This window comes from Urocitellus parryii, chromosome X (genome assembly GCF_045843805.1).
Source record: "Urocitellus parryii isolate mUroPar1 chromosome X, mUroPar1.hap1, whole genome shotgun sequence".
In the NCBI taxonomy this organism is placed as follows: domain Eukaryota; kingdom Metazoa; phylum Chordata; class Mammalia; order Rodentia; family Sciuridae; genus Urocitellus; species Urocitellus parryii.
The window spans coordinates 87,727,852-87,742,676 of NC_135547.1; the positions used below are offsets into that span (position 1 = coordinate 87,727,852).

Sequence of the window (14,825 nt, forward strand, 5' to 3'; positions counted from 1 at the left end):
CCCTATTTTATAGACAAGGAATCAAGGCTCGCAGAACTAAAGAGGATTATTCACAGATATACAACTGGGAAGTGATAGATTTGAGACTCCTAGAACACCAATGTCTCCCAAATTTTAGCCTCCAGGAGAGCTAAGGTTCTAGGGCTCTGGATGTGGGATAGCTCCAACCCAGATTTTGGCCTGGCTCTCTAGAAACCTAAGGAGCACTTTGCCTGTAGAAATACTAAGGCTGGGTGATACCTACCAGGATGAGATATGGGACATGGAACAAAGTGACCCCTTCACTTCTTCTCAAACCTGAGGATGTGTGACTCAGAGAGACCACCTTGTCCTCTTCTCAGGCCTTTTCTCGGGACTCCTGGTACCTGCTAGAAATATCAAAGTTCCTGGCATAAAGCTGGCTCTCATTAGATACTGATTTTCTTCCAACTGTGGTGTCATTCCAGTGAAGGAGGAAGTTGGGGTGAGGAGACCTTGGAATTTTGAAGCTCTGTGAAATGAGCAAGTGGTTTCCTCTCTTTTAGGCTTTAATTTTCTGATCTGTACCATGAAGGGATTGGTCCATATTATAGATTTGATATCCTTGGTCCACTGAAGCCGTTGTTAGTTGGGCCCCAAATTAGTTCTAGAAATGAGACAGAGGACAAAGTTCTAGAATGACTGTCATCTCATCCACCTCCTCTCTTTCTACAGGAAGCCAGAGAAAGGTATCCAGTATTTAATCGAGCGGGGCTTCCTGTCAGACACACCAGTGGGAGTGGCTCACTTCATCCTGGAGCGGAAAGGCCTGAGTCGGCAGATGATAGGGGAATTCCTAGGGAACCGGCAGAAGCAGTTCAACAGAGACGTGTTGGAGTGAGGACCCCAGCATGGGGCAGGCGGGCTTGGGATTCCCAGGAAAGGAAGCTAGCAGGGAAGAAGGGGACAGCTCCTCCTTGTTGATCAGATAAACTTTTCAAAACAGGATGAATATATCTTCCTGCTCCCTTATACTTCTGCCACAGAGGAATCTGATCTATCTTGATCTTACTTGGAAAGTCTACTGAGTGACCCTGGGCAGGGCATGCTCATCCTATGTCCTGCTTTGGGCCTCGGTTTTCCCATCTCTGGAATGAGTGGATTGATGGATAGGATCCCTAGTGACCACCTGTCCTGCCTTGATTTTCTGGGATGAATTTATTTTACACATTCTGCCCTTAAATGTTCAGCCCACAGGTCTTGATTTTAGAAATCTATTGGTGGGGATGTTAGTCCATTTGAGCAGGTCAGGGTGGATCAGAAGGGTTTGTGTGTGTGTGTGTGTGTGTGTGTGTGTGTGTGTGTGTGGAAGAATTGAGAGTGCTGCATTCCCTTCTTTGTTCCTCAGCTGTGTTGTGGATGAGATGGATTTTTCTTCCATGGATCTGGATGACGCGCTCCGGAAGTTCCAATCCCATATCCGGGTTCAGGGTGAGGCCCAGAAAGTGGAGCGACTCATCGAAGCTTTTAGGTATGCCAGCTTTCCTCTCCTGAAGCTGTCCTTCTCCACTTTGGGGACCCATGTAGTGTATGTCTACAAGTCACTTCTCTGAGCCTCATACTTTTCTCACCATAAAACAGAAACAATAAAACCTATCTTCCAAAGCAGTTGTGAAGATCAGAGGTAGTACATATAAAGTATCTAGATCAGCATCTGTAACATGGGCATTTAATAACAATACCAGAAATAAAAACTAACATTAATGGGGTTGGAGATGTACCTCAGTGGTAGAGCACTTGTCTAGCATGCACAAGGCCTTGGGTTCCATTCCCAGCTCGGCCAAAAAAACAAAAAAGCTAACATTCATGGAAGACATCCTAGGTATCAGGCACCAAACTGGACACTCTACATGATTATTTCATTAAATACTTAAAAACCACTCTATGGGTAGGTGCTTCTATTATTCTGATTTTGCAGATTATAAATTAACTTGCCCAGGACAGTGAGTAAGGAGTGGAACCAGGATTTGAACTTAAGTATGTCTGACTGCACAGTCCATCCATGCCCTTAACCATTATATGGTACTATAAATGCTTTAAGGATCAGACAGGTGTGGGTCTGAAACCTGCTCCATTCCTTTGAAGTATTTAGAGGAGAAACAGAGGAGTTGCTGAGAACTTGTTTCCCATATGGGAGAAGGATTTGCTTTGAAGTCAGAAAGATATGGCTTTACCATTTACCAGCTGTATTACCTTGGGCAATTTACCTCACCACTTGGAACCTGAGAGAGAAAGAGAAAGAGAGAGAGAAAGTGAGAAAGAGAGAGGTAGGCTGAGGCAGGAGGATCATAAGTTCAAAACCAGCCTCAGCAACTTAGAGAGACCATAAGTAATTTAGCAAGAACCTGTATCCAAATCAAAAATAAAAAGGGGTGGGGATGTGGCTCAGTGGTTAAATGCCCCTTGGTTCAATCCCTGATACCAAAAAAAGAAACAAAAAAAGAAAAAGAAAAATCGAGAAAGAGAGGGGAAGAAGGAGAAAAATAGCTACTTTACAGGATTGTGAAAAGATTACATGAGACAATGAACAATACATAAAATGGGAAAGCTCCAAAAAGATAGTGTTGTTTTTACATGTTAGTCTTGGGAGATCTGAAATGGACAGATCCAGAAGGCTAAGGAAGTATTTCTTGGAGAAAAGTGTTGGTTCTGCCAGCCTGGGCAAATGGTGGGTAGGTAGAGATTGCTGGTGCCTGAGTTTGGACTTGACCCCTCCTGCCCTACAGCCAGAGGTACTGTGTCTGTAACCCAGCCCTCGTGCGCCAGTTCCGGAACCCAGACACCATCTTCATCCTTGCTTTTGCCATCATCCTCCTCAATACCGACATGTACAGTCCTAGCGTCAAGGCTGAGCGGAAGATGAAACTAGATGACTTCATCAAGAACCTGAGAGGTGACCAGACTTATCATCAGCTTTTCCTACCCTTTGCCTGTGAAAGGAAAGTGGGTGGGGTGTGAGGTGGGGGAAGGATGAGGGAGATCCCAACTGTTTTTAGAAATTAACCTGTGTAGTGTTTCACTTTCTGTCAAGGCTGAATATCTCCAGGGCATTCACTTTTAAATTCACTCAGAGTCATTTTTAAAAGGGCTGGGGATGTAGTGCTTGCCTAGAATGCATGAGGCTCTGGGTTCCATCCCCAGCAACACATACATATACACACACAAAAAAATGTTATTTGCCCATATATTCATCCACACACTGAATATTTATTGAACATCTTATGTGTACCAGGCTTCTAGGTCCTAGCATTATAGCACTGAATATGATAGATAAAAGTCCTGGCTCTTACATTATTTCACCCAGTCATTCACTTATCCATTCTTTGCTCTTTCCTTCCTTCTCTTCCTTATATATACCCATAAAGACTCATTTATTTTACGTACCCTTTCCTGCACTCACATATTCATTTATTCACTCAGCCACTAGTCAGTTGATTCTTAATGTGTGCCAGGCCCTATGATGGGTGCCAAGGACAATGGAGGAGAGTCTGCCATAGTCCCTGCTCTGAGAGAGCTCCCCATGTGTGGAAGAGACTGACTTGTAGTGCCCAGATAACCAACATAAGACAGATACTGAATAGTGATATTAGAAAAGCCAAAATCCAGTCAGACCTCGAAACAGCTCCGGAGAGCCTACCTCCAGCTGGCTTCCTGGAGGATTTTATTTTAAGTTGAGCCCTAAAGGCATGGATAAGGAGACAGAATAGATATAGGGGAGGATAAGTAGTAGGAAGAACAAGGAAGGCACAGTGGGAGAAAAATGTAAAGTTGTTTAGAGAACAATGGAAATGGGGTAGATGATAGGTTGAGAAGGTCAGATGGAGCTACTACCTGAGGGCATTGAATGCCAGATGAAAGGTGTCACTTTGACTTGTTATTCTTGGTTTATTGTATTGATGTCAAGCCCTGCCTCTCACCAAAGAGCAGCCTGCTAAAAATGGAAACAGAAATGAAAGAAGAAAATAGAGTTGGGGGTGGGGGGAGCCAAAATCAAGACAAAGTTGCTGAGCATCAGGGTCTATACAGTTAGTAGGCTTTAAACTCTCTGACAGCTAAAGTGAAAAAGGCAATACGGTGAAGAGTATTCCTTTAAGCCAAGTACCATGGTGCATGCCTGTAATCCTAGTGATTCTGGAGGCTAAGGCAGGAGGATCTTAAGTTCAAGGCCAGCCCCAGCAGCTTATCGAGACCCTGTCTAAAAAAAAAAAAATTAAAAAGAGCTGGGGATGGATGTTAAAGCGCCCCTGGATTCAATCCCTAGTACTAAAAAAAAAAAAAAAAAAAAAAAAAATGTTCCTTTAGCACCTGTCCCAGGAGTAGGCGTGGCATTTCCAAAGGAGACATCATTTCCTCTAGCAGAAGGTTTAGAAAGAAGTGAGTGGGTTTCACTGAGCAGACAATCAGGAGGGGAGAAGGATGGTAGACTTAGGAGGAGGGAGTTAGATCAGAGGCCATCTGGAGCTGTCTATGAAAATCCTGCCATTATTCATTCATCTATTCCCTACCCCCCATATGTCCCCATATGTATGTACAGTCAGCCCTCCATATATGCGGGTTCAACATCTGTGAATTCAACCAACTACAGATCAAAAATATTTGAAAAAAGTTGTTTTTTCTTGTCATGATTCCCTAAACAATACAGTATAAAAACTATTTACATAGCATTTATATTGTAGTAAGTGTAAATAATCTAGAGGTGATTTTACATATGCTGGAGGATTATGTAGGTTATATGCAAATGCTATGCCATTTTATATAAGAGACATGGACATCCTCAGATTTGGGTATTGATAGAACCAATCTCCCTTGCATATAGAAGGACAAATGTGATTCTGGAGGCTATGTGGGAAGGGGGTGTCTGTGTGTATTTCCCCTCCAGTTATTGAATAAATAAAGCAAACAAATGAAAGTAATACATGCTCACTTTAGAAACTCTGGGAGCCTGGGAATATAGCTCAGTGGTATAGCATGTACTTAGTATGTATGAGCTCTAGTTCAATACTGAGTACTGCCAAAACAATTTTTTTTGAAAATATAGAAAATGTCTTTTTATGGTCTCAAATTCTGTCATTAGAGCATCCATGTTTAATATTTTGGTATATTTTTTTCCATGCATATGTAACTTTCTATATAGTTAAGTTCATGTTATACATGCAATTTATTATCTTACTCTTTTCACTTAACTTGCTACAAGAATTTCCCCATGCTACTGAAATGTTTTTGTAAATGTCAAGTTTTTAACATCTGTATATTATCTTATTAGATGGATATACAAACCTTTACTTAACTGTTTTTCTCCTGTTAGAACTTAGGTTGTTTCGGAGTTTCCCAATAAGTAGCGTTTTGTGAACATTCTTGGACATATATCTTGCATGTTATTTCTGAGTAATTTCTCAGGGCAGATTCCTAGAAGAGGAATCACTGGCTCTGGATATTTAGGCTTTTGCCAAACTACCTTCCATAATAGTCATGTTACTATACATGCCCAGTTCTCTACACTGGATATTATTTTTGCTAATTTAGAAGGCAAAAAAAATACTATATGATTGTCTTAATTATAGTGTGTTCTGGGCTGTTTAGATAAAGTCCCTACCCTAGGGAAGAAAGCAATTTGCTGGTTTATTGAAGGGCAGCTTCCCTGCCCCAATCCTGGTCAAGGAATCAAGGGTACCCAATTAACCCTTGGCCCTAACTATTATCATGGTCCATATGTAGGTGTGGGATATTGTGGAAAACCCCTACCAATCACTCCCTACATTTATGTGACATATCCTGGGGTTACTCCCCTCATTCAGGGGTTGACAATGGTGAAGACATCCCCCGAGACCTCCTGGTGGGCATCTACCAGCGCATCCAGGGACGCGAACTACGGACCAATGATGACCATGTGTCCCAGGTGCAGGCCGTGGAGCGCATGATTGTTGGCAAGAAACCGGTAAGTGCCCCGGGAGGCTGCAGAGGGCCAGGGTTCTGTCTTTCTCTACCACTATGTGGTAAGTCACTGTCCCTTATGAGCCCAAGGTTCCCTTCACCTACAAAATGGAGTGAGTGATAATGCATTCCTTGGGGTGGGGACAGTGTTGCAGATGGTGCAAGGCCCATAGCGGTTGCTATATAAATATTAGCATCCTTCCCACCTCTGGATTTGCTTGCCCACTCCAAGTAAGGAGCCAAGCTAATATTAGCTGAGAGGCAGAGCAAGAATACACTTTGGTCAACAAACATTTATGAATGCCTTTCCACTGAGCTCAGCATTTCACAGGCCCCCGGAGACAAATGTAGGAATCAGATATGGTCTCTGTCCTTAGGGGCACTCAGAGACCAATGGGGTTGCCAGACAGACATTTATAATACTTCCACCTTATGGTCTAGTTTAGGGGAGTAAAAAGGAAGGAGAGGCCATTTTCAGCATGGGTAAATTAAGGAAACCTTAGAAGGGAAAACTTTGGAATTGGAATTCGAAAGAGGGGTGGAATATGGCCATGTGGAGCTGGACAGGAAAGGCATTACAGACAGAGGGTGCTACAGGGAACAAAGCAAGGTGTCAGAAAAGCTGGAGCTTTATAGTCTTTGTGTCAGAGTGGCACATATTTATCAGAGGTACAATTCCTCTTGCAATTGAATGTTAAAGTGCTGGGACTCTGAAGTTGATGGGCTGGCCTTGCTGACACTGTTTCTCCATGCCTGTCCAGGTCCTGTCTCTTCCTCACCGTCGACTGGTTTGCTGCTGCCAGCTCTACGAGGTGCCAGATCCAAACCGCCCCCAAAGGCTAGGGCTGCATCAGCGGGAGGTCTTCCTCTTCAATGATCTCCTAGTGGTATGGGCACAGTGCTGAAGGAGATGGGAGGGAGTTGGTCAGCTTGGCTGCTGGATCTGTGTAAACCTTGTTGACATTGGTGTGTGGAGCATGGCGGGTGAGGTGCTCTACTGTGCCATCTGCATGGTCACCAGCAAGGCCCAGGCCTTCTCTGCTTCTCCTTTTCCTCATGGGTTCATTTGTAGGTTGCCACAGCCACAAAGAGGCAGAAAATGGTTGACATACAAATTTGCAATATGGAAAGTGGTAGGAGAGATGTCCCTGTTCATCTTAATAGCCAGGAGGGTTGTATGAAAAGAGGTGAACTGTGACCCTGGTATCAGTCTGAAACCTTCCAGTGGTGGTCCTGATTATGGAAGGTATTCTTGAAACCAAGCTCATCACCAGTACAGAGGTGTTTGTCTTTTAGGGATGGGACTTTCAAGTTCTTCTGGGTAAAAACCAATTTTGTAGATGGCCTTTATGACTGCAGAGACAGAAACATACCCTCCTCCAAGGCATCCAATTGTCTTATCAGACAGTTCTGATGGTTAGAATCTGTTTCCCTGTGGGTTTCCTCCAAGGATCTTCACTTGATCTTTGGGATAACAAAAAGACATTGCTAAATATCTTCTGGGTGAAAAAATAACCCCCAGTTAAGAATCACTGCTTCAGACAAATATCTTCAATGCCCCCTCTGAGCCTGTTTTCTGATGTGTGAAATGGAGCTAACCTGTACATCCTAGGGTTGTCATGAAGATGAAAAAGAGGTCATAGCCAGGAGTGATGGTACTCCCAGAAACTTGGGAGGCTGAGGCATGAGGATCACAAGTTCAAGGCCAACCTGGTCAACTGAGACATCATCTCAAAAAATAAAAAGGGCCAGGGATGTAGCTCAGTGGTAGAGTGCCCCTGGGTTCAATCCCCAGTACTGAAAAAAAAAAAAGTCATATGTGTATGTGGAATGGTGTTACCCTGAGGTAGGCCTGACCCACACAAGTGCTAAGTCAGTTTTAGATGCCCCTCGTGTGCTGACATCTGTGTCTAGCCCTATGCTGGGCACTGGGTATGTGAGATGAATCAGACTCAGTCCCTGTTCTCAGGAAGCTCACAGTCCCAAGGACTTAAAAAAGTACTTTGAATCACTGTGAGCTGTAATCATCCTGAAATCAAAACAGTTACTTTTTAAGAGCCACTTGCAGGAGCTGGGGCTGAAACCCAGTGATTCAGTGCCTAGCATGTGTAAGGCCCTGAGTTAGTTCCCTAGCACCACAAAAAAAAAAAAAAAAAAAAAAGGCACTAGAAGATTCCCTGAGCTCATGTTAGTGGAAAGTCCAGAGTGCCTAAGTACTTAGTAAAGCTCTTAGGTTGTTGAGAAAAAGACTTGTTAACTCTATAAATAGGCAGAGCAGAGAGTGCCATTCTGTGCTGGCTGTGGAGGGTGAGGACCAGGTGGGTGAGAGAACTTGAAAACCAGATTCCTGTCCTCCAGGCTAGTAGTGGGCAATTATATACTCAAAGGACTACCATAGAGCTCTAGATGGGAAAAGCACTGATCTGACACTCTGGTGGAAACTCAGAAAAGGGAAATGAAAATCCATGTGGGGCATTAGGATGGGCTTCCTAGAGGGAGCAGCATTCAGTCAGTTCCTGTAAAAATTGTAAATACTTGTGTGCCTTGTCATGACATCAAGAATTTGGATAGAAAAATCCCATCTTTCCTGTTCTGTTCCTCAAGCTTCAGTTCTCCCCAACTTGTGGGTATATGTGTTTGTGTGTTTATGTCTCTTAGTGGGGGGTGGGAAGGGAGGGTGATTACTAGAATTAGGTGCCATGTGGAAATTCCCCACCCCAAACCCTGCCTCTTGTCTTTTTCCCACCCCTGCCAAAGGTCACCAAAATTTTCCAGAAGAAGAAGATCTTGGTGACATACAGCTTCCGTCAGTCCTTTCCCCTGGTGGAAATGCACATGCAGCTCTTCCAGAATTCATGTGAGTCCCTTCTTGGACCCCAGCATCTTGAGTCTATCCCATGGCCGCCATGCTCATCCTTCATCCATACCAGCCTTCAGGTTTTGGAGTCCTTTACAAATGGGTTAAGTTCTCCAAAGCACCTACCTGGTCCTGGGATGAAGAGCAGGCCAAGGTGGAGTGTGACTCAAGTCTGGCCCTTAGGGATCAGGGAAGCACAGTGTGTGTGTGTTCCCTGGTGGGGCGAAGAGATGGTGATCATGCTGTGCTCTGAAGGACTGAACCAGGAGGAGCATGGTTGGGTGGCATTCAGGACAGCAAAATCATTGTGAGTAGAGGCAGAGGTACAAAGGAAAGGGTTTTTAGAAAGCAGTGCAGAATTGGGTTTGCCTTTACATCCTGGAGTATAATGAATAAGAGGGCCACAACTATCAGGAGTTCGGGGGCAAAGGGGAACCACTAAAGACACTGGAGCAGAGAAAGAGACACGTCAGAGTTGGGCATTAGAGAAATCATTTCCAAGCCAGATTTGGTGGTATAGTCTCATCACTGGGAGGCCAAGGCCAGAGTTTAAGACCATATGGGTAACATAATGAGACTCTGTCTTGAAAAAAAAAAAAAACGGAGAGAGAGAACTCATTTCCCATCTAAGCCACCTTGCTTTAGTTCTACAGAGGCACCCAATTTTTCCTGTCCCCTCCCTTTATCCACAGATTACCAGTTTGGAATCAAGTTGCTGTCTGCAGTACCTGGTGGGGAGCGAAAAGTCCTTATCATCTTCAATGCCCCTAGCCTCCAAGACCGACTGCGCTTCACATCAGACCTGCGGGAGTCCATCGCTGAGGTGCAGGAGATGGAGAAGTACCGTGTGGAGTGTGAGTAACCCAGCCATGTGTCCTTCCCCCACTCTTGACATAGTGCCCTGCAGACATCAAGAATCCCATCTTCAGAGAATCTCAGAGTTGAGGGTTGGCTTGCATAACTTTCCTATCCTTATTCCAGGAACCCTTCATTCTCTGCTTGAATACCTTCAGTGACAAGGAGATCATTACCTCCCAACCTCAGATTAGTATTCCAGGCCCTAAGAGCCAATACCCTGGCCCCCACATCTATTCTCCAATTGGGAGCTAATTCTTCCTTCTATTAAAAGGCATCATGGAGAAGAATCAGGGTATAGGAGGTAGATCTGTAGTTTCAGATCCTAGATATATGATTTATTATCTGGATAAACTAGAGCAAATCACTTAACCCCCTGAGCCCCAGTTTCTTCCTACATGAAATTGGGATGACCAGAAATCTCCTCCACAGAATTGAAGAGATGAAATGAAACAAGGCAGCCAAAGAGTCCCAATATATCCTAGGCGTTCAACAAATATCATTCCCTATCTCACCCTCTCCCTCCCTCTTTCCACATATCAATTCCTGAGCTGAGTCTCAGCAACTTGTTCTCCCAGCCCTAGGGGGGCTACACCAAATCATCTTGAATCATATACAATGGAAAACAAAAGTGATTACATCTCATTTCCCCCAATGTCCTCCAAGTTTTTTCTTCTCCAGGCTAAGCAGTCACAGTTAAGTAACATGGTATTAAGGAGAGAGGCAGGCACACAGAGAGAGACAGAGGCGGCGGACAGCTCCTTGGTGAGGCTTTCACAGTTCCAGGGTCTACTCTACTCAGCAAGGCAGGGTTAGAAGTTTCAGTTCACCAAATCCCCAGAGACCCTCAGGAAATGCAGAGCAAGACATTAGCATATCAAGATGAGGGGAGGATAATTAGACTAGAGTTTCTATGACTTGCTTAAAGAATTGGGGGTATAAGGAAGCCAGGAAAGCCCAAGCTCTGGAATCAGGAAGACCTGCTTCCAGAATGTTGGCTCCACCATTTCCAGCTATATGACCCTGGGCAAGCTCTATGACTTCTCGGATTCTCAGTTTCTTCCTCTGCACAATGTGGATGATGCTAATAATGTGGATTGAGAGGGATCAAGTATGTGTAGCACCCACCATACTGCCTGGCACATAATAGAGGATTCGATTCCTGTCAGTTTCCTGCTCCTGCCCTTCCAGGAGCTCCTCTGCCCTGGAGCAAGGTATCTGAGAACTGAGTGAGCTCTGGAAAGATTGTCCTTCTCCATAGGCTAGAAGGGTCTTCTTGTCCTTACTGTGAACCATCTGCCTTGAAGTTCTTTTTTGAACTTCAGGGGTGTTTGGGGAGACCTGACTGCTAGACAGTAAGAAAGGGGAGGAGTACAAAGGGCAAAAGGAGGGGAAAAGGAGCAGGTAGGGCAGGCACTGAGAGGAAAGAACTAGCAGGAGGAAGTGGTGCAGGACAGGGTCTGGGCACCAAGGTGGCTTCAGAGCTGCAGTTTGGGGGGAAATAAGTGCTGGCTGTCCAGGGGGCAAAACAAGAGGTCTGGGAGCCTGTGGAGGGCTGGGGCCAGTCAGATGGGTTCCCACTCCCATTCCTGATCTTTGCACCCTGTCTCTTCCACTATCACCCAGCGGAGCTGGAGAAGCAGAAAGGTATGATGCGGCCTAACGCCTCACAGCCTGGAGGGGCCAAGGACTCAGTGAATGGGACGCTGGCCCGCAGTAGCCTAGAGGACACTTATGGGGCAGGCGATGGGCTCAAACGGGGCGCACTCAGCAGTTCTCTGCGAGACCTCTCTGATGCAGGTAAGTCTTCTGGGCCCTGCCCTGGCTGGGGAGACATGGGACCAGGTGTCCTCTTTGCCTCCTGTCACTGGCCATCAGCCTTCCCTCCACCTGCTACACACGCACGCACCCTGCCTTCACCCAGAGCCCTGGGCACTGTGCCACAGGGGGCCTGGTAGCCAGGTCAGAACAGGTGGAGCCCAGGGTTTGGGCCAGGGAGTGTGAAGTGGGGCCACGGGCTCAGCCCCTCTCTCTCGCTGCTCCTCCTCTCCTCCTCTTTTCCCTCTTCTGTCTCTCCTGTACCGCCTCTCCTCCTTCTCCATCTTTTCCTCCTCTTTCTCTTCCTTCTCCACCTCTCCTCCTCCCCACCTCCCCCTCTTCAATGGGGGAAAGGGATCATGGGGTGTCTGTCCCCGGGAGGGGCCCAGGCCTGGTGCCCAGCTCTGGAGCCCAGCAGGGTGGGGAGGGGGGGTTGCTGCTCTGACGCTGGGCTCCTTGCTTGTGGGTGCAGGGAAGCGGGGGCGGCGTAACAGCGTGGGATCGCTGGACAGCACCATCGAAGTAAGTGCCAGCTCCTGCCCCACTCGTCCTCTGCATGAGCCCTGCCCCGGCCATGGAGCCCCAGAGGAGGAGGGGACCTGTTGCTTCCCCCTCTTCCCTGCTGGGAACCATGTGGCTGCCTCTCCCAGCCTACCACTCTCTCCATCTGTCCTCAACTCTGTCTGTCCTCACTCTGCCTGTCTCTCAGTCTGTCTTCCACTCTCCCGTGCCCCCTCTCAACCCCAGGGCCAACTCCGAGTAGGGATGCCCTTGGACTTGGGCCTGAAGAAGCTCTTACCTCCAAGTCCTGCTCTTTGACCCTGAGCGAGTCACTCTGCTCTCTGGTCCTAACATTTTCCTGGCCTACAAAATGGGTGTGAGGAGGAGGTCCTACTAATTCTTCCTATGCCTGCTGAGGTTCATCCGAGATAGTGGATGTGACAGCAGAGCTTTGCCAGCTGGGGAGCTCCATGTACAAGTACAGGACTGCTGTTTGGTTTTCATCATCACTTGGGGGTCCCTGTCTCCCCAGCTCCAGCCCTCAGGGACAGGGGTGGTGTTTAGGGTTGCGGGTCTAGGATGTCTAGACTGGCCTGACTTCCCCCCCTCCCCGCTTCCAGGGGTCTGTTATTAGCAGTCCACGCCCTCACCAGAGGATGCCACCTCCGCCCCCACCCCCGCCGCCAGAGGAGTACAAGAGCCAGAGGCCAGTCTCCAACTCCTCATCCTTCCTGGGCTCCCTATTTGGAAGCAAGCGGGGCAAGGGGCCCTTCCAGATGCCACCACCGCCAACAGGCCAGGCCTCTGCCTCCTCTTCATCTGCTTCCTCTACCCACCACCATCACCACCACCACCACCATGGTCACAGCCACGGTGGCCTGGGGGTGCTACCTGATGGGCAGTCCAAGCTCCAAGCCCTGCATGCCCAATATTGCCAAGGACCGGGTCCTGCCCCACCACCCTACCTCCCACCCCAGCAGCCCCCTCTGCCCCCACCTCCACAGCAGCCCCCACCCCTGCCCCAACTGGGCTCCATTCCACCACCACCCGCCTCAGCCCCACCTGTGGGGCCACATCGCCACTTCCATGCCCATGGCCCTGTCCCAGGGCCTCAGCACTATACCTTGGGCCGGCCAGGCAGAGCTCCCAGACGAGGGGCTGGAGGACACCCTCAGTTTGCTCCACATGGCCGCCACCCCCTGCACCAGCCCACATCCCCATTGCCCCTGTACAGTCCTGCCCCCCAGCACCCTCCTGCCCACAAACAGGGCCCCAAACACTTCATCTTCAGTCACCACCCACAGATGATGCCAGCAGCAGGCGCAGCCGGAGGCCCTGGATCCCGGCCACCCGGGGGCTCCTACTCCCACCCCCACCACCCCCAGTCACCCTTGTCACCACACTCACCCATCCCACCCCACCCCTCCTACCCGCCCCTCCCTCCACCCTCACCACACACCCCGCACTCACCTCTGCCTCCCACCTCCCCTCATGGCCCGCTGCACGCCTCTGGGCCCCCTGGCACTGCCAACCCACCCAGTGCAAACCCCAAGGCCAAGCCAAGCCGGATCAGCACCGTGGTCTGATGAATGGAGCAAGTGAGCTAGGAAACAGGAAGGTCTGGGGGAATTCACAGGAGAGGGACCTTGCCCTTCTCTCCCTCCTCAGTTTTTTTCAAAATATATATACACATAGCAATGTCCTCCTCTCCACTTCCTCCCTGCCTTGGGGCCCCTCCTCCAAGCCCCTGCAGTTGCCAAGGGGTTTCCTTCCAGATTAAAAGACCTTTACCACTTGCAGCCTGGACTCAGGGCACTCCAGAGCTGGGGAGTGGTGGGGGTCTTTCAGAGATCCTCGTCCTCTTTCACCTGTCTTCCTTTCCCCACCTTTTCCCTGGAGGTCTGGCTCGGTGGCCTCAGACCTCCGGGCCAATGTGAACCCCCTCACAGCTCTGGCTGGTGGAAAAGGGCAGCTGTCGGAGCTGTGGGGGTGAAGGCTTCCCCAGAGCTCCTCTGGCCATGTGGAGCTGGGAGAGAGCTCTGTAGAGTTGTGGCCAAACCTCAGCTGGCTCGGCCCTCTCTCTGACCTCAGGGCCTGGCCACACACCTCCATGTGTCTTTCTGCCTGCTGGAGGACACAGACTGTCAATGCACTGGGTGGGTGGGACCCCGCTTGGGCTGGCCCCCATGTGGGGCAGTGCTTCCTCTCTTGAGCCAGTCTATGCCCTCTCTCCAGTAAGCCCCAGCCCAGACCTCTTTGACTTCAGGAACTTGCCTCGCCCTGCAATGTTCTTATCCTGATCAAAGTCCAGACAGGTTTAGGGGGGGGCTCAGGTCTGGGATGAGAAGGGCACTGCCCTCCCTCACCCATATTGCATGCCCCCCCCCAGTCCCTTCCACCTCTCCCAGCAACAACCGAAGACAATGCACTTTATAGATATCACCCAAACACACCTCTCTGGGGCAGGGCACCCAGCATCAGCCCTGGGGAGAAGCTCCCAGAGGGCCATCCTGAGCCCAAGATGTCTTTCCTGAGGCAGAGATTGAAGCCATCAGAGCCGGGGCTGGGAGCCAGAATGCCTGAGTCCTTCTGTCCGTCAAAATCTCTGCTGCCTCTCCAGCCCTTTTGCAGCCCTGTTTATTTATTATAAATATATTTTTTACAAGCCCCAGCTCCTCTTCTTGCCCCGCACATTCAGCTCCTTTCTCAGCTCCTGCCTTCCTCTCCCCTCTCCACTATGGGCTGCAGTACAGACAGACAGATGGACCCTGGCGTATGGAAGGCCAGGGACCCTGTGGGGCTTGGGGGTCGGGAAGGGTGGTGGTGGGAGGGGCTGTATGGAGAG

At 48.6% G+C, this 14,825-nt stretch overlaps 1 protein-coding gene across 1 annotated transcript in view; it reads left to right on the forward strand.

Moving 5' to 3' along the window:
* Iqsec2 (IQ motif and Sec7 domain ArfGEF 2) overlaps positions 1–14,780 on the forward strand; it is an 82,929-nt gene extending 68,149 nt beyond the window's left edge. The window contains exons 6-15 of the mRNA XM_026407427.2: positions 694–855; positions 1,367–1,489; positions 2,745–2,911; positions 5,814–5,953; positions 6,711–6,836; positions 8,707–8,806; positions 9,499–9,660; positions 11,288–11,461; positions 11,952–12,001; positions 12,601–14,780. Of these exons, the coding sequence (XP_026263212.2) occupies positions 694–855; positions 1,367–1,489; positions 2,745–2,911; positions 5,814–5,953; positions 6,711–6,836; positions 8,707–8,806; positions 9,499–9,660; positions 11,288–11,461; positions 11,952–12,001; positions 12,601–13,566 (2,170 nt within the window). The 3' untranslated portion in view covers positions 13,567–14,780. The remainder of the gene's footprint in view (positions 1–693; positions 856–1,366; positions 1,490–2,744; positions 2,912–5,813; positions 5,954–6,710; positions 6,837–8,706; positions 8,807–9,498; positions 9,661–11,287; positions 11,462–11,951; positions 12,002–12,600) is intronic.
* The last annotated feature ends 45 nt before the right edge of the window (positions 14,781–14,825 follow it).